This window comes from Lasiosphaeria miniovina (genome assembly GCF_030549165.1).
Source record: "Lasiosphaeria miniovina strain SMH2392-1A chromosome Unknown B0T26scaffold_2, whole genome shotgun sequence".
NCBI classification, from domain to species: Eukaryota; Fungi; Ascomycota; class Sordariomycetes; order Sordariales; family Lasiosphaeriaceae; genus Lasiosphaeria; species Lasiosphaeria miniovina.
This window is the reverse complement of record NW_026848221.1, coordinates 5,450,018-5,467,092: the sequence shown is the minus strand read 5'-3', so window position 1 is coordinate 5,467,092 and position 17,075 is coordinate 5,450,018. Positions and strand designations below refer to the sequence as shown.

General features: G+C 55.8%; 5 protein-coding genes across 5 annotated transcripts; 3 read left to right on the top strand and 2 right to left on the bottom strand.

Moving 5' to 3' along the window:
• The first annotated feature begins 47 nt into the window (after positions 1 to 47).
• On the top strand, positions 48 to 1,206 carry B0T26DRAFT_800140 (uncharacterized protein). The gene is made up of 2 exons (XM_060446994.1): positions 48 to 315; positions 383 to 1,206. Exons 1-2 carry the CDS (start codon positions 244 to 246, stop codon positions 998 to 1,000), a joined length of 690 nt encoding a protein of 229 aa, XP_060301222.1. The 5' UTR covers positions 48 to 243; the 3' UTR covers positions 1,001 to 1,206.
• Positions 1,207 to 4,391: 3,185 nt separating this feature from the next.
• On the top strand, positions 4,392 to 5,537 carry B0T26DRAFT_168488 (EXS family-domain-containing protein). The gene has a single exon (XM_060433548.1). It carries the CDS (start codon positions 4,444 to 4,446, stop codon positions 5,215 to 5,217), a length of 774 nt encoding a protein of 257 aa, XP_060301221.1. The 5' UTR covers positions 4,392 to 4,443; the 3' UTR covers positions 5,218 to 5,537.
• A 40-nt stretch (positions 5,538 to 5,577) lies between these two features.
• B0T26DRAFT_635946 (peptidase M18) lies at positions 5,578 to 7,216 on the bottom strand (the record flags this gene model as incomplete). The annotated part of the gene is made up of 2 exons (XM_060436779.1): positions 5,578 to 6,894; positions 6,962 to 7,216. 2 exons carry the CDS (start codon positions 7,214 to 7,216, stop codon positions 5,578 to 5,580), a joined length of 1,572 nt encoding a protein of 523 aa, XP_060301220.1.
• Positions 7,217 to 8,678: 1,462 nt separating this feature from the next.
• On the top strand, positions 8,679 to 10,856 carry B0T26DRAFT_168446 (phospholipase A2). The gene is made up of 2 exons (XM_060433547.1): positions 8,679 to 9,209; positions 9,277 to 10,856. Exons 1-2 carry the CDS (start codon positions 8,920 to 8,922, stop codon positions 10,691 to 10,693), a joined length of 1,707 nt encoding a protein of 568 aa, XP_060301219.1. The 5' UTR covers positions 8,679 to 8,919; the 3' UTR covers positions 10,694 to 10,856.
• Positions 10,857 to 11,487: 631 nt separating this feature from the next.
• B0T26DRAFT_167992 (uncharacterized protein) lies at positions 11,488 to 16,589 on the bottom strand. The gene has a single exon (XM_060433546.1). The coding sequence runs from the start codon at positions 16,462 to 16,464 to the stop codon at positions 11,746 to 11,748; it is 4,719 nt and encodes a 1,572-aa protein (XP_060301218.1). The 5' UTR covers positions 16,465 to 16,589; the 3' UTR covers positions 11,488 to 11,745.
• Positions 16,590 to 17,075: the final 486 nt, after the last annotated feature.

The window sequence follows — 17,075 nt, the reverse complement described above, 5'->3', positions numbered from 1 at the left end:
CCTACCAGTACGATAATAGTACTGTAACTCTTGATACATATAGCATCATGGTCCTCCTGGGCGGTGTCGGCGAGGCCGCACTCATGAAATTGTTGGGAGGCAAGGCCTTGAGCCTGATTGGAACTCATCTCGCCCATACCGCACCTGCCTTCGCAGCCAAGATCAGGTTTTTTGCTGTCAACAACACGCTCGCAACAGCAAGCGCCGCGCCGTCTCTAAGCGTTGTAATCCACGTCCTCAAGGATGGCGGCACCGGCGTCTTCAAGACCGGCCGGGCTTACAACCGGAGCTCGATACAGCACGGCGGGCGGGGAGGTCTCGGCGCCGCTCCGCTCCGAGCTGACAGAGGACTAGCTGTGCGAGATCGTGCCCTTCCTCCTAGCCATCCGGTACTACCGCGCCCTGGGCCACGTCGACAAGGCCGGCAGCCTCAAGACCGAGTTCTACCAGGCCGAGTGGTGCCAGAATGCCGACTGTCCCGCCACGTGCCACGAATTTCAGGGGCTCCTCGGCGAGGCCATTGTTGACAAGCCCCCGTGCCACAACTGCGGCCATCCCGCGTATTAGCATCGGGCCCCCAACACAGTCAACACCGACTCGATCCTGCGGGCCATGGTCCGCAAAATCTATCCTCTCCTCCAGCACCGCTCTGCCAAGGGAAAGCACAAGACGGACGTCTAGGCGACCGAGTACTGCGCGCACCCGGACTGCCGCTGCTTCGACTTCAATCTCGCTGGCAACGGGAGATGCGTCTGCGGCCACAAGATGTCGGGCTTCCCGATCAGCAGCGGCCGGCACAAGACGTCTGACCAGATTCTCCTGCACGAATGGAGGCATCATCTACAGAATCGTGCTGCTGGCAGAGCTGAACTCGGAAGAATCCCAAGACATAAAGCCTGAGCTTGAACCCGTGGTCCGGTTGGTCGCCGGTTGGGTTGGAAGTCGTCCGCTGTGGGATTTCTTTCTGTACCTTGGAGAGTTATTGAGCGAGAGTAATTAGGTGGTACTAGGTAGGACTAGGTAACAAACGATTACACAGAATTCCAGGCATTTGGTAATGGTTCGTTTTCGTATAGGTAGTTATACCATTAATAGTTTTTGAAAAGAAAGAGTTGCTTGACTAAGACTCGGCAGTACTCAACATATGTAATAGCCTGAGGCTGCTGAATCGGGCAGCTAAGACAAGACGGTGAAGAAAGAAAGCATGGCCCACTTTTTGTCCACAGCACTGAAGCCTTCAGCCCTTTAGCCTCACCGCCTAACTGAGTACCCCGGGAGCTTCTGAATTAGGTGATTTGGTACTAACCTTTTAGGGAGTTACTTCTATTGCGCTCAAAGCGCCGACTGCCCGACTCCTGAGGTGCCAGGAAAACTTGGACGACGGCAACCCAAATTCTTGGTGTTGAAAGAAAATTCCACCTAACGACTTGTTTTCACTGTCACAGCCGGATCCTCGACGAGCGCTTAAAATGCAGAGACCTCCCCGCCTGATCGTCTCGTCTGTTTAACCTGTTGTTATTCGTACGGAATACGCTTCAATCGCTTCCTTCGCGGGGCATCCAATGCTGGGCTTGACGTCATGAAGTGAGACACCCCCCAGCCGCCCGACTGCCCGTTGACCGGGGACGGAATTGGCGAAACTGACAACCAACTGCCCAATAATTTAACTAATAAAACACCCCCCAAAGGTTTGCAAAGGAGCTTGAACAGGAAGCAGTACCAGGTAGGGATTCTGACAATCCTATTCTACGGCGGGGCCGTTCACCCGAAGGAGCGCCCAACAGCACTCGCGTCTGGGCTGTCAGCAGCCGCCTGCACTGCGGCCGGACGACCGACTGACTGCCCAGGTGTTTGGCTCTTGGGATAGCTAGCCAATGGCTCCCGGGCTCGACACATCTAGCCGTGGCACTAATTCGAGGCGAATAATACCTACCTTATGTCTGTACGTGCCGACTAACACATGTGACGTTGCTCGCAGAATGGCGCGTCAAATATCTCAACTACAAGGCGGGCAAAAAGGCCATCAAGGCCGTTTCGCGGGCAATCAGTCGCGCGACCACAACCCCAACGCTGGGGAGACGCACCGCCGATCCTCTTCCGCAGCACACGACGCCCGCTAGCCTCTTCACGGGCGGGCCGAGATCCACGCATGCCCGGAGCGCTAATGGCTCTCCGCCAGCCGCCGTCCCGGAAAACGATCCACTGCAAGTCAGCCCCCGCTCCGTCCGGCGAACGCCGGTACCGGCTACTCATGCCCTTACCCGTGCCGCTACCGTCGGGAATGAACGCTCCGGGCTTGCCCGCTCCCCGGAGAGTGGCATGCGATATGGTGCCTTCGTTCCACCCGCGGGGTCGTCTCCGTCTTATGCCAGCGACAGAGTGGACTTTGAGCTCCCTGCTCCGGCGATTAGGGTCCCCTCACGGACCAGTGACAATGCGGCTGCCCACTCCCCATCACTTAGCCGCATGGCCCTGCAACGCAGTGCCTCCATGACCGCCGCTATGCCTGCCGGCCTCCGCTCTCCCTCTACTCTCAACCTCCCACCCGGCGGCGTGCCAGTGACGCCCCGTATGACGCCCCGTCTTCGTTTACACCGCATCTTTTCCTCCAGTTCGCAGCTCTCTCGTCGTAGCTTCAGCAAGCTCGACATTGGAATGCAGAATCTTGACCAAGTCCGCTCCACCGAGCGGGACTTTTTTCATTTCCTCAACGGCGAGCTGGACAAGATTGAGACTTTCTACAAGCAAAAGGAAGACCAGGCATCAGAGCGTCTTATTGTCTTGCGGGAGCAGCTTCACGAGATGCGTAACAGGCGAACCGAAGAGATTGCCGAGGCGAAGAGGAAGCGGGAGATGGAGCGCAACAGCAGCCCGAGCGACGACGACACCGGCGGCGAGGGCGCCAAGAATGGTACCCATGACTGGATCTCTCCGATCAAGGCAAAGTTCCTGAAGCCGGGGCCCAACACGAAAGCTCTGTTGAAGATGAACAGAACGCCCGTGATGACTGGGCAGACGGGTGAGGCGCGCCGTGACTATGTCCGAAGACCCCACAGCAACGATGTCCCCTACCGGACCGCAAAGCGGAAGCTCAAGTTAGCTTTGCAAGAGTTCTATCGCGGCCTTGAGCTCCTCAAATCATATGCTCTTCTGAACCGGACAGCGTTTCGAAAGCTCAACAAGAAGTATGACAAGGCGATCAATGCCCGTCCCCCGTACCGGTACATGAACGAGAAAGTAAACAAGTCCTGGTTTGTCAACAGCGACATCCTAGATGGCCACATTCGGACTGTTGAGGATCTGTATGCGAGATACTTTGAACGCGGAAACCGCAAAATTGCCGCAGGCAAGCTGCGGAACCTGAGCAAGCGTCGTGGAAATTCGTCTGGCAGCGCCTTCCGCAGCGGCCTTCTCATAGGAATCGGATGTGTCTTTGCGATACAAGGCCTGATATACGGCTCCGAGCTCCTCTTGGACAACGAAAGTGGTCTAAGTGACCACACTAGCTATTTAATGCAGCTCTACGGGGGGTATTTCCTTATGCTCCTCCTTTTTATCTTCTTCACACTCGCCTGCCGGATTTGGACCAGAAACAAGATCAACTACCCCTTCATCTTTGAGTTTGACCCCAGGAACAACCTTGACTGGACGCAACTTGCCGAATTCCCGAGCTTCTTCTTCGCACTCTTCGGGGTTTTCATCTGGCTCAACTTCTCGAGATTTGGCAATACCTGGGAGACAATGTACCTCTACTACCCTGTCATATTGATAGGTCTGAGTCTCGCAATTCTCTTCTTCCCTGCTCCAATTATCCACTACAAGGCTAGGAGGTGGTTTGTGTACTCACACGTAAGCTTTCTCGGACCATTCTGGTATTCTTTCGCGATACCGACTAACATGCAAATTGGTAGTACCGCCTATTCTTTGCTGGTCTATATCCAGTAGAGTTTCGTGACTTCTTTCTCGGGGATATCTGGTGCTCTCTGACGTATGCGACCTGTGTAAGTAGTCGCCTATGCTCCCGCCCCAGTGTTGACTTTATTCGGTACTAATACCAAGCCAAGAACATCGAGCTGTTTTTCTGCCTATACGCACGCTCGTGGAACGATCCTACACAGTGCAATTCGTCCCACTCGCGGCTCCTAGGGTTCTTCGGCGCTCTGCCACCAATCTGGCGTGCGCTGCAGTGCATCCGGCGTTATCGCGATACTGGAAACGTGTTCCCGCATCTGGTCAACTGCGGAAAATACGGCATGACTATCCTGGCGGCTGTCTGTCTCAGTCTTTACCGTATAGACGGGACACAACTGAACATGAGCTTTTTTATTGCCTTCGGGGCTATAAACGCCATATATTGCTGTAAGGTCCCCTCTTCCGTCCTAGTGAGGCATCGATGAGCTGACAGAATCTCTTTAAACGCGGACAGCCATATGGGATATATTCATGGACTTCTCCCTTCTTCAAGCCAACGCCAGGCATCCCTTCCTTAGAGACATTACGGCCCTCCGTCCTGTCTGGGTCTATTACTTTATCATGATAGTCGACCCTATTCTCAGATTTTCCTGGATATTTTACGCCATATTCACCCACAACACTCAACACAACACTATCGTCTCGTTTCTTATATCGTTTGCCGAGGTTACAAGAAGAGGGATGTGGACAGTGTTGCGCGTAGAGAACGAACACTGCGGCAACGTCGCCCAGTACAAAGCTTCAAGAGACACTCCACTGCCGTATCACCTGGGATCATTTGTCGAACGACCTAGCCTTGAAGCCGCCGCCGAGACTGTGCAGGGAGAGCACACCTCGACCAAATCACACGCTATCAGTACACATGCAACAGGGGTTGATATTCCAGGATCTGGCAGGATACGTCCGGGGACGGCAATATCAACTACTATTGCTGATGAGGCTCTACCGGAGGAGGGCGCTACTTTCCGACGGCGTTACACAGACACGGGCAAGAAGTCGATCCTGCGAGTCATGGCTGAAGCACATAAGCAAGACTTTGAGAAGAAGAGACCGGCAGAGGAAGTCAAGGGCAAAGACCTGGTAGAGGAGGAAGACGAGCTGCGCAGCGAAGAAGACGACGACGAAGACGAAGACTCGAGAAGTCTACAGGAGGTGCGGATGCAGATTCGCGAGGCCGATACTTTGATGAGGCAGGGACGAAGCGACGATGACGATGACGATGACGATGACGAGGATGATAAATGATGTGGAATGCCAGCGCCATTACCCATGTAGCGATAGACTGGGAGTTGAAGAAGGCAGGTGTTACGCAGTGGCTTAAGTCTGTTCCGGGACTTTTGCGAATCCTATGACCATCAGGCATGCAGTTTCAATAGAGTATTGAGAGCGCGGAGGTGTGTTTGTTAATGGGAATAGACTGTGCCAATTCATGTCTGAGTGACTATGAAATTCATTCTCTCTATGTGATCTAATTTCCTACTTCTTGCATCCGTAAATCCGTATTCAATTAGCAATTATACTACGCTCATCTCTTACAATGCCGCGCTTTTTTGACGAAAAGCTAAACAGCAAACTCGTGGCGGCCGATACACATCTATCGTCATCTCAAGCATGCCATTCCTTGTCAACCTTCTCCCAGTTGTCCAAGAAGCCCTTGTAGAACTTGAGGCCGAGGCCCGGATCCAAGCTGCCGGTGGTGGCGCGCACACTGTGCATGCTCAGTTGGGGGATGCCGACGTCGGCGGCCTTAACGCCCATGGCGCTGCTCAGCATGGGGCCGACGGTGCCGCCGGAGCGGCTATCGTTGCGGATCATGTGGCGCTGGTTGACGCAGCCCGAGAGCGAGGCCACGCGGTCCAGGATGGCCATGGACACGCTGTCTGTCGTCATGTGAGCCGACCCGTCGACGCACAGCGCCACTCCGACATTGAGGCGCGGCGAGTGCCCGGCCAGGTTGGTCTGCGTAAAGTTGGGGTGGGCCGCGTGCGTCACGTCGGACGAGACGAGGAACGACCGGGCATAGGTCTGCCCAATAATCCCGGGGCCGAATGGGGTGCCGCTGCTGCTAGCGGACAGAGCTTCTACGGCGCGCTCGATGGTGATGGGCAAGAAGTTGCCCCGCGCACCCTGCCGCAGCAGCGAGCCGATCTCCTCATCGTCGAATAGGGCAACGAGCTTGATGACGCCCTCGCCGTCGTCGGCCTTGGCGTGGAGAAGCGCCATGAACGCGGCCCACGAGCACAGCTTGTCGTCAATGCGCCCCGCAAAGATGAACTCCTTGTCGAGTCCGCCAACGGTGGCCGGCTGCGAGTCGTACAGCTCCAGCTCCCAGTTGAGAATGGTGCTGTAGTCGGCGATGCCCAGCTCCCCGGCGATCAGCTTGACCAGCTTCGGTGGCTGGGTGGAGGCGAAGGATCCGGCGCCGCCAAGTGGCGCCGCTGTTGTTGTCGCGGCATCGCCACTGGCGGGGAACAGGTCGCTGTTGTCCAGCCCAATGATGGGCACGGCCTCGGTCTCCTTGTTGTTGTGCCCCGTCATGGCCAGGCCAAAATGCGGCGCGAGGGTGGGGATGCGCGCAATTGGCCAGTCCAGCTTGGCCAGCTTGACCGTAGTTTTGCCCGTGTCTGGGTCGCGCACAATGACACGGCCGCCGATGCTCAAGTCCCTATCCCACCACGTCTCGTTGAGGGCGCTGGCGTACGGGGCGACGCCTAGCTGAACGTAGCCATTGGCGACGGGCTTTGTGCTGACGGGCTTGAGCCGCGCTGTCAGCGCATCAATATGCCCGGCGACCATGGCCACACCGTTCCCTGGCTTATAGGCCTTGCCGATGGCGAAGGCGATGATGGAGCTGCCGTTTCGGGTAACGAAGTATTTGCCGCCGGGCTCGAGCTTGCCTGCCCAATCATCTCGGCTAGGGAGCTGCAAGATCGCATCACGTTAGCTCTTGTCTCTTGGATGGGTTGCTGGGCTTGGGACGGGAGCTCACCTCTGTGTAGCCGGCTTTGGTCAACGTCTCCTTGAAGTATTCTGTGGCGTGGAAAACGGTGGGGTACCCAGTCATGAAGTCGCAATAGGGTTTTGTGAAGTCCTCGGGCTTGATATCGTTCGCGTCGACAATCCTTTTAAATATAGAGTCGGCAGAGCTGGGCAACCGTGATGCCATTGACTGCTCTAGGGCCAGGGAGCGGAGCGACATGTTTGAGCCGCGAGCGGCGAGGAATTGGGGCGAGTGACGAGTCATCTTGCGATGGTAGCGGGTGCAATTGACCGATGACGGAAACCCAAGGACTAAAAGCAGCTGCGGGTTTCGAGATAGATTTCCAGGCGGGAGATGATGGCCCTTTGATGCAAAACGATTGATGGCAAAGGAAGATGGTTGGATGGAGGTTGTGAGAGGGCGGAAGCACCTGGTGAGGTGGGTAGGTAATGGTGGCTACCTAGGTGGGCAAGGGTGTTAACACTGACATGGTGTTAAGCTTATCTGTTGTGGCGACAACCTGCCGCCTAGATGGCGCACCTAATGGACCCGAAGGCGAAGTCAATTCAACCCAACAGGCGCTGAAACTCAACGGCACAGCGCAGGTGGTTGCTGGGGATATGGCTGGGGTGGACACCTCCCCAGAGCGGTTAAAGAAGCTTTTGACGCGGTTGAACGGGACCGCCCGTGCAGATCCCTCTTCCGCATTATCACAGCCCGGCAAGCAAGCAATGCAGCAAGGAGGGGGCTAGGTCTGGCTCTCGTCTTCCGAATCATTCGCCAATCAGCATTGACACAGATGACCTACCCAGGTAGGTAGGTACCTGCTTAGTTCAAAGGTACGAGGCAGTTCTTGATTGTCATTTCTTGTCGGTGCCCAAGTTGCGCACCGCCTATCTGTGGTCGGCAAAGCGTGCTGAAGACTATCGATACACTTCGCCTTATAAGCTATTAGATGAAAACCCATTCTGCAGATAAGACATCTCTTCCCTAGGCACCTTAGCTAAGGTCTTAGTATCCTGGCAACTTTATCCCAAATCTTTCAAGACTCTCGTGGAAGAATGTTGTTCTCCACTACGAAATACATCAAACGTCACCCGCCTGCCGCGAAATCCGGAGTCCAGCTGCGGAATGATGTCAATCACTACTACCCCTCCAAGATAAGATGTTCAGATTATTATTTGTTGACAAAGTTGAGGGGTTGCGTCGTCTTCGGATGAGCTCTGCTATCTCAAATCCCAACCCAAAATCTTGCTTCGAGTATGCACTAGAGTGTGTGCCTCTTCGTAGTAAGCCGGCTCAATTCTACCCACAGCACTTGCCTCCAGCATATATGTGTATTCGTACCTCGGACGTACGTACCTAACACCTGCGTATGCGGATTGCGCGATTCGATGGATCGAATACCGCGGCAGTCTGCCATCCTCTCGGGTCCAGGCCAGACACGGAGCCAGGCCGGCTTTGGAAAGTCTCCACGCGACCATCCACTGTCAGTCACTGCCATTGGTTAATAATAAATGACAGCATGGGACGATACGGAAACTGCCTTTTCGGTCTGGACTTTACTGCCACTCAAACGTTTCTTCTATTCCCATACTCCGTACCCCACGCCGTTTCCTGTTGGTAATGGGCGCCGTTCGAACATAATTAGTGTAGACTATTGAGGCGGGTCGCCCGTGTTTGATTCGCTCCTGTCGGCGGCGCAAAAACCAAATCAACCTCGGTACATGACGTTGACGGTCCAACTGAATCAATTAGCGACTCCTCGCCTCGCTGGCGCGGTTTGACGGTTGGTGCTTGCCTGGCTTTTCCTCTCCCGTCCTCTCGCAACGCTCACTCTACTGCCCTACGGCCTTGCATTTCTCTCCTCTCGTTCTCTCCCGCGCGCGCACTTGAGCTGGCACTCGCACCCGCACTCGCAACCGCACTCACACTTACTCGCAACGGCCGTTCGGCAACGGTCGGAAATGGCCTCTCTCCTGTCTCGCCTCAGCCCGGTCCCGACGTTTCCCGACTATGCAGGGCCTTACAAGGTTGGCACTGTAGACATCGAGATACCCGTGTCTGAGCTTGACTCGCCAAGTCCTAAGCCGAAGGGTGCCGCCGATATTCATACCGTTCAATTCCGGATATACTACCCCGCCGTCCCCGAATCTAACGGCAAGCCCATCGCCTGGCTGCCGGCGCCCCAGCGTCTGCATGTAGCCGCATACGCACAATTCCTAGGAATTAAGCCTGTTGTGGCCTCTCTTCTCTCGTATGCACCTGCATTGCTGCTTCCCTGCTGTCAAGGGCGACGTCTGACAGCTTCTGCTATGCACTAGGTTTCTGCCTCGATATCTCCACTATGTTACCATCCCTGTCCATAGCGGCGCAACTCTCCTCTCGCCCCCAAAAGAGCAACCAGCACAAACAGGATGGCCGACCGTCGTCTTCTCGCATGGGCTTGGAGGAAACCGGAATACGTACAGCTACCTAATGTGCTCGTTAGCTTCTCACGGAGCTGTAGTCATGTGTCCAGAGCACCGCGACGGTAGCGCCGCTGTTTCCCTGATCCGCGATCCCAACAACCCGAACAGCCGGCAAGTGGTACCATATGTCCGCATTCCTCACGCGCAGACGAATGAGGTCTGGGAAGCGCGCGACAGGCAGCTGCGCATTCGGCTCTGGGAGCTAGGTCTGGGCCTGGAGGCTCTCTTGGCTATCGACCGTGGTGAGGAGCGCATCGTTAAGGCCAACCTGAACACCTCTAGGTCAGGAGCGTCATTGTTGCAGTTTGCCGGCATGCTGGACGTCCAAGAGCCCGGGAAGATAATCTTTGCAGGCCATTCATTTGGTGCCGCGACCATGGTCCAGCTACTGAAGAGCAGCTACTACGCCGACCTCCCAGAAGTGGCAGCCATGCGCGATCCTCTCTTTGTCCCAAAGACGGACTCGGCAATCCGCAGGCAGGTGACAGAGCAGAGCCTGTCCATCCTCCTCGACATGTGGTGCTTTCCGATCCTCTCGGCGTCGAGCTCGGCCCTATACAAGCTACCTTTGCCTACCTACTCCGACACTGGTTCGGCCGTCGGCGGCGCCGGCGTGCTTGCGATCGAGTCTGATTCCTTCTTCAAGTGGAAGGAGCATCTTCACGCGATGGCGCGCATCTTGTCGCCAAACCCGTCAGAAAAGGTGGTCTCGCCCGCCGCCTTCGAGCGACCAAATTCGGGGGTCAGGCTCGGCGAGCCGAACTTTTTTTGCGCCCTAAACAGCGCGCATTTGAGCCAGAGCGACTTTGGGATTCTGTTCCCCTGGTTGACCAAGAAGGCCTTTGGTGCCGATAACCCAGATCGCATCCTCCATCTGAACCTTCGGGCGCTTCTGCAGTTCCTGCGCACCAACGGTGTTTCGGTGGCGCCAACGGCGGCGGCAACGAATCTTGAAGAAAACGACTTTGACGAGGCGAAGCAGGATCTGACAGACGACAGCAGCGACACCCGCGTCGACGACGACGACGACGAGGCTATCTTCGACCGGAGCGAGAGCAAGGGGCCTGTCGAGAACTGGGCGTGGATCAATGTCGTAGGCATGGGAGCCGAGTCGTCTCCAAGCGAGCTGGAAATGTTCCCGCCCGAACACGGCGATCACGCGAACAGCAGTAAGGGCGTGCAGGCCGAGGATGGCGATGCTGACAAGAAGATGGAGAGCGAGATTGACCCCTCACTCGAGCTTGCGACAGGCGTTACGAACGAATCTTAGTCATGGCTGGGGAGCGATCAGTCGGCCTGAAACACTTGCTGTTTACACAGGTTTTTGGGATGAGGGTCTCCCTTTCTAGATGCGAGACATCTCAGAGAGGGGGATTTCTTAGTGCGTGTCCCGGCCAGGAGTCAACTGCTGGGACTATGACATTGGACTGGGGCTTGTAAAAAGGGAGGCAGTAACATATGGTAGGGGAGTCTTTCTACTCGCTGCATTTTTTGGGATGGAGTTTAGCGACTTCTAAGCCCTGTTTCTCTGCATTATTTTCTACCTCTCATAGATTTATGGGCTGGTTTCCCAGCCAGCCGCAAGGGGTGGGTGGATGGATGGGATAAGCATTGCATCATGTCATCGTCAACGTAAACGGGGATATATTGGCAAAAAGTTTGACGTATCTCGCGGTGTTCGTCATGCATGGCGGGGGGATATATCGGTGGCCGAAGTGTACATTAGGTCGTATTTCCTGTCCTTTTTAGATTTTACATTGCTCGGGTAATCTGTAGATGAGATACATAGATGCACAAGAGTGTTGATTAAGTACGTATGCGAGTACGAATACTTCAGTCTAGAGAACATAAGAGGAAAGCGGACGAAATGACTCTAAGCGTATGTGCCATCACAATAGGCTTTGAGAGTCAGTTGGCAAGATAGGAAATTTCTTGTTTGTATATGAGCTGCACATTAAAATAGAGGTAGGCAACCATTAATATCTAGTTCCTGTGCAGAACCAAATCACCTCTACGACTACACGCCCGACAAACGAGTCTTGTACCAGTATTTTTCATGTTGTAGGGCAAGGCAATAAATCTTTCAACTAGCTAGGTAGGTATGCACTTGTGCAAGGCAATGACGGTTGAATAATTGGACATGAATATTATGGGGGCATTGTTTCTTATACACAGTAATATTTGAACTAAGAAATTTGATTGAAACACTCGAGAGTTTATATCAGATGAGACAGCCGCTGACGTACATTAGAGCTTAGTAGCCAAAGAAAATCCGAAAAAGAAAAGAAAAACCACATCTGCTGTATGGGTAGCTTTTATGAACTAGTCGTCGTCGTCGTCACCCCATCCGGACCCGTCGTACCCGGCCGAAGTGCCCCACCCACTACCCGAGGACCTATTAGTGCCACTACTCGTAGTAGTTCCGCCCGCGCCGGCGTTGTTGCGAGGAAGTGGCGTAGTGATGCCGAGGCCCGCTTGTTGTCTATTGATGCTGCCGTGATTTCGGATGCCGCTCCAAGCAGGAATGCCGTCGCCCCTGTTACCACCACGCTGCTGCTGCTGCTGCTGCTGCTGACTCGCCGTCTGCCGCTGGAGACCAAGTGGCTGCTGTTGCAGAGACAGTCCCTGCTGATATTGCCTTGCTGGGCCGTTATTGAATGGCTGCTGTACAGCTGTGGTTGCAACTCCCCTACTCGAGCCTTGCTGGGGAGGTGGCTTTTGCAGCACGGCTCGTGGCCTCGGGTCGGGCATCTGTGAGCCCGGAGCTGGTTGGGTAGAAGTTGTTGGGAATGCTTGCTGTTGCCACCCCGGCTGGCCAACTGCCGGGAGGCGTTGCGGTTGCGGTGTGCCAATGTGCACCCCAGATTGGTTATTCGGGGCCCCCGCGTTGCCCGGGCCTGTCCTTTTGACGCTGTCGCTTCTCCAGAGCTTGTTGAACCAACTGCTTCCCTCCTTTGCCGACGTGGTACTCTGAGGAGACTGTACAGCATACGGCCCAGGCCAAACCTGACCTATCTGGATAGTTGGAGGAGACGGCGTCTGTTGTGCAGTCATCCCAGCCCAAAGTGGCACTCCCTGTGTCAACTGGACATTTTGCTGCGGCGCCACTCCTGTTTGAAAGACTTGCGGCCGTTGTCCCGATAGTTGCGGGTATACACCTGACAGAGGTGCTATTCCTTGTGCGGAAGCTACAACAGGCTGCTGGGCATTGCCTGGCTGAAGTGGAATTGGTGTCTGAAGAGCCCCAGGTCCCTGTGGCGGTGCTGGGCTCGTGTATATACCTCCAATCGGCGGTGACTGTATTGTATGTGATGGTGCAGGGTGTATCTGAGGCGGTGCTGTAGGTAGTCGTTGTGGTATGTCTGTGGGTGTTTGTCCCGGGGAGACGACAGATATTGAAGATGAGCGCACTGGGGACTGTACGGTGGGTTTAGCAGGAGGGGATGTGGGCATATGTTGGGGTCTCGTAAGTTGCGCTTCTGCGTGGTTTGTGTCCAAGACCACTGGTTGTGCCGAAGAAGAGGCGGGAGACGTCATGCCCAGACCCTTCTGGGCCGCGAATGACGGCAGTGCGGATACATGTTGTGCTTGGTTAGGTGCTGACCCCTGCTGATGAGCTGTGGGTTCTGGCTCATTCGTGGGAGCCAGTGCGCCATGAGGAATAGTATGACTCGGCAATGATACGGGCTGGGAACCTGTCGACAGGGATGAAGAATGTCCCTGGGCTTGATAGCGCTGCTCTTGAGTAACAACAGTATCCTTGGGATCTGTGGACAACGAGCGAGAGATGGAGCTTCCAGAAGGCTGAGACATTTGCCCAGGCCAAGCTTCTTGTAGGGGTCCAGCCGAAGGACGCTGATGAGAGTATGGCGCTGGGGGAATCTGACGACTAGCGGGTGCTGCACCCCCGAAGGCTGTCCCTTGGGGTATCAATGGTGCAATGGGGGTAACAGATTGAGCACCAATACCAAGGACGCCAGAGGTTATTGTCTGAACTTGACTCGACTTGTCCAATAAAGAGGTTGGTAATTTCCCAGGCAGAACAGACGGGAAGGAGTAGGGATAGCCCTTTGGAGGTGATACCTGTCCCATGAGTGGTCTACCCTGACTTGGGGGTTGGCTCGGCGTGATCATCGTTGCTTGTCCTGGAATGTGATCCTGTGGGACATATGCCTTGTTTTGCGCGGGTTCCGGGGCGAACTGGCTCTGGGCCGCCTGACCCCCGAGCGCCTGCACAGCCTGACTTCCGACAGGTCTGGACTCTTGACTTCGGTGAACAACGGACGAAGTTGCTCGCGGGTCGGGACTGAAGTTCTGGGAACTGGGCGGCTGGGGAGATTGGTAGCTAGGTTGAATTATCGCTGTAGTTTGTGCGCCGCTCGTAGAGACGAATTGGCTGGTATCAGTAGGCACGGAAGGTAATCTAGAGGTTTGGCCCCGAGTTTGCGGCTGATCCTGATCCGTGAGCTTGGAAGGGACCTGTGTTAGTGAAGCAAGGGGGCGTATCTGTGCCTCGTTTGTCAAGACTGTTCCTGCTGACGGTGGATAAAGGGGTCCAGCACTCGGGGCAACGGCGACTGGGTATGAAGAGGGTGACTGGCCCTGCTCTGTTGAGTAGCCAGCAGGGATCGAGTGGCTCAATTGTTTGGCGGGCTCTTTATACTCTTGACTTGGAGGCCGCGGACGGGCATTAGCGTAGTCTTCCACGCCACTATACGCTATTCGCGGCTGCTCGGTGGGTTGGACAGAAGGCAATCCACCCGCTACGGGCGGCGGTGACTGGCCACTGGACTTGGCCGGGGAGGATTGCAGTGTATTTCTCGTTTCGGCAGCTGGCTGCATGGAGGATTCCGAGGGGATGCTGAAGTCAGCTTGCGGTTTAGTCTCTGCAGGTTTGTGCTGGAGCGTTGGTGGTTGCTGTGGAGGCTGGCCTTTCAAGGCAGAAGTTTTTGGAGCGTCGTTGAGATATGTCGGCGGGACTTGGCCCTGTATAGGAGCATGGCTAGGCAAGTACGTAGGTCTTATTTGATCCGCGCCTCCTTGGGTGGGATTTTTTATAGATATATCGGTAGCAGCGATGCTGTATGAAACTGGCGCGGCTTCTTGAAGGGCAGCGGGTTTAGGCGAGGTGGTTGAGCTTCTAGAAACAGTTGCACCAGGATGACTGGTGGTGGCTGCAGGCACAGGCGTCTTGCGGTTTATATTCAGAGGCTGTGGCAAGTCGGGACTTTGAAAGGGGATCGCTGACGAGTAGTTGTGAAAGACGGCCGCGCGCGTCTCTCCTCGCTGTGGAGGCGAAGAAGTTTGGCTTTCTGTTTCTACAATGGGAGGCATGATATTCTGCATAGATGGCGGCGCAGTTGGGGCTGAACGCGGCATTTGCGGACGGACACCCATGTACGGGAGCGCAGGTAAATCGGCCGGAAGAGTGCTCGTTCTTGCAACCCTTGGCCGTGCAGCATCTAATCCCGCGGGAGTCGGCATGTCCTGGCCGAGTCCGGTTTGCTGGAAACCCCCAGCCGAAGCATCTTTGCCCTCTACAGGCGCCCGGTAGGGCCTGTAGGCTTGATACCCTTTATTTGGTTGCGCCAACTGGTCCAAGGACATAGACTGAGCTAGGCTGTGACGGCCGTGGGAAGGCTGGAGGGTAGATGGGGCGGCCTCGGAATGTGTTGTGCCCGTAGAATCCACCCGAGCTGACATTGGTGGCGGACCTTGGTTTGAGACGCTCTGGTATAGCGCACCAGGCCCTTCTTCACTCAGTGGCTGCCTCGGATTTTCAGCATGAGACGAGGCCTGTGTTGCTGATTTTTGCGGCTGCTGGAGGAAGGACGGGACATCCGATATCTGCGAACTTGGCATCCCTGGTTCCACTGGGACCTGGTTTTTCAAACGAGGCTCGTTCTCAGGATGCCGAGATTCAGCACCAGAGGAAGGATTTACGACTCCGGCAACATTTTGTGATGAGTGATGTGGACGATGGCTACTAGCCAAAGGTTTTCTGGAAAATCCGCTTGATTGTGAGGCCTCAAGAGCGCGCTGGGTTGCTGGAGCCTGCGAGGGAGGGGTTTGGTGAGCCTGGAGCGACTGTTCCGGGCCCGAGTTTTGATACACAGGCTGCGCTTGAAGGTTCTGGTTATCTGGAGCCTGTGGGCCGAGAACCTTTTGCTCAACTGCATAGGGGTCCACGAGGTCTAGATGTGCGGGCAGTTCTACAGGAGCCAAGTCGAAAGCATTAGCGTAGGAGGTGGGCATGGCGGGCGCGCCCATGCTCTCGCCTGTCGGCAGCTCCACGGGGGCTGGATTTGTCTCGTCCAAGCATTGGGCGGTTTGCTCGCTGGCAAGCTCGGCCACGAAACCGACAGGAGAAAAGAGGTTCGGGCGGCCATCAGAGAGAGCCATGGGCTGCGCAACTCTGTTGTTGACCTGAGCGTCCTGGTCGAGCTCTGCTGTTACGACATGGTTGAGTACGGGCGTCACAGTGGCAGGTTGGCTGTTGCCGCTGAGGGGGGTGCCTACAGCGCTCGCGAGGGGCGATATGTGCGATCTGTCTGGCTTCGACGGGTCCTTGGCGGGAGGTGCCTCTGCGTCACGAATGCCCTTCCCCCCGCGAGTGCCTTGGCCCAGAGCGAGTTCCTCCTCCTCGTCCTGCTCGCGCAGAGAGCTGATATCGGTATAGGTGCCATACATGAAGCTATCGGGTTGGAACCAGAACCCCCCATCATTATTTTGCAGGGTAGCTGTCGCGGCTGGCGCGGTCGAAGCCGAAGCCAAAGCCGAAGCCGAAGCGGACCCGTCTCGCCGTCTGTTGGTGGGGGGTTTCGAGGAACCTTCGCCGGCGACGCTCCTCCTCTTGACCTGCTGCTGGCTTTCGAGCCGCTCTTCGGGAGCGAGATCGGGGGCAGCGGCGCCTAGGTCGATTTCGGGAAACTCGTCGCCGGGCCTCGGGAAGTTGTATTGGACGAGGCCCGTGGGCTTATACCGGTAAAACCACCGACGTCCATCGTAATCCCACTCCCAGTTCTCGGGGAGCGCGCTCATGTTGGAGCCAACCTCGCCCTACGCTGCGGGCAGCCCGAGCCCCAAGCGTGTCAAATCCGGTAGGGTGATGTTTTAGCTGTCTACGCCGAGATTCTTTCTGTTCAATTGTTGGCGCGCACGCGCGCGAGTGCGTGTGTCGGGGTTCGAGCTTGGAAGGGCAGCAAGAGGCGCGATCGGCGGCTGGTGATCACCGAAGGACGCTGGCAAGACTCGCGGCCGCTCGAAAATCGAAGTCGAGCTTTGACTAGATCATGGTGCGACGGGCAGCGTGGCACGCGAGAGGCGGAAATATCCAATGGGGGCTGTCCAGATTCGGCGTGCGTCTGTTTCGTACCAGAATGTGCACACACAGGGCATCCGCACATATAATACAGGCGTGGATCGCCGTCGATTTCCGCCGAGAAAAACGTCGACGTTAGTCCAGTTGGTCGGTCGGTCGGTCGGTCGACGCCGCCTCTGTGGATTCTTTTCTTCTTCCCCTTGTTGGCAGGGAGAGCAAGGTCCCGAAGCGCTGCTCATCAGCCCTGGATTACCGAACGGCGCGGGGTCCAATGAAAGACGCACGCTTCTAGCCATGGCGTTCTAGGCCTCTAGCCCACGAGGCTCTTATT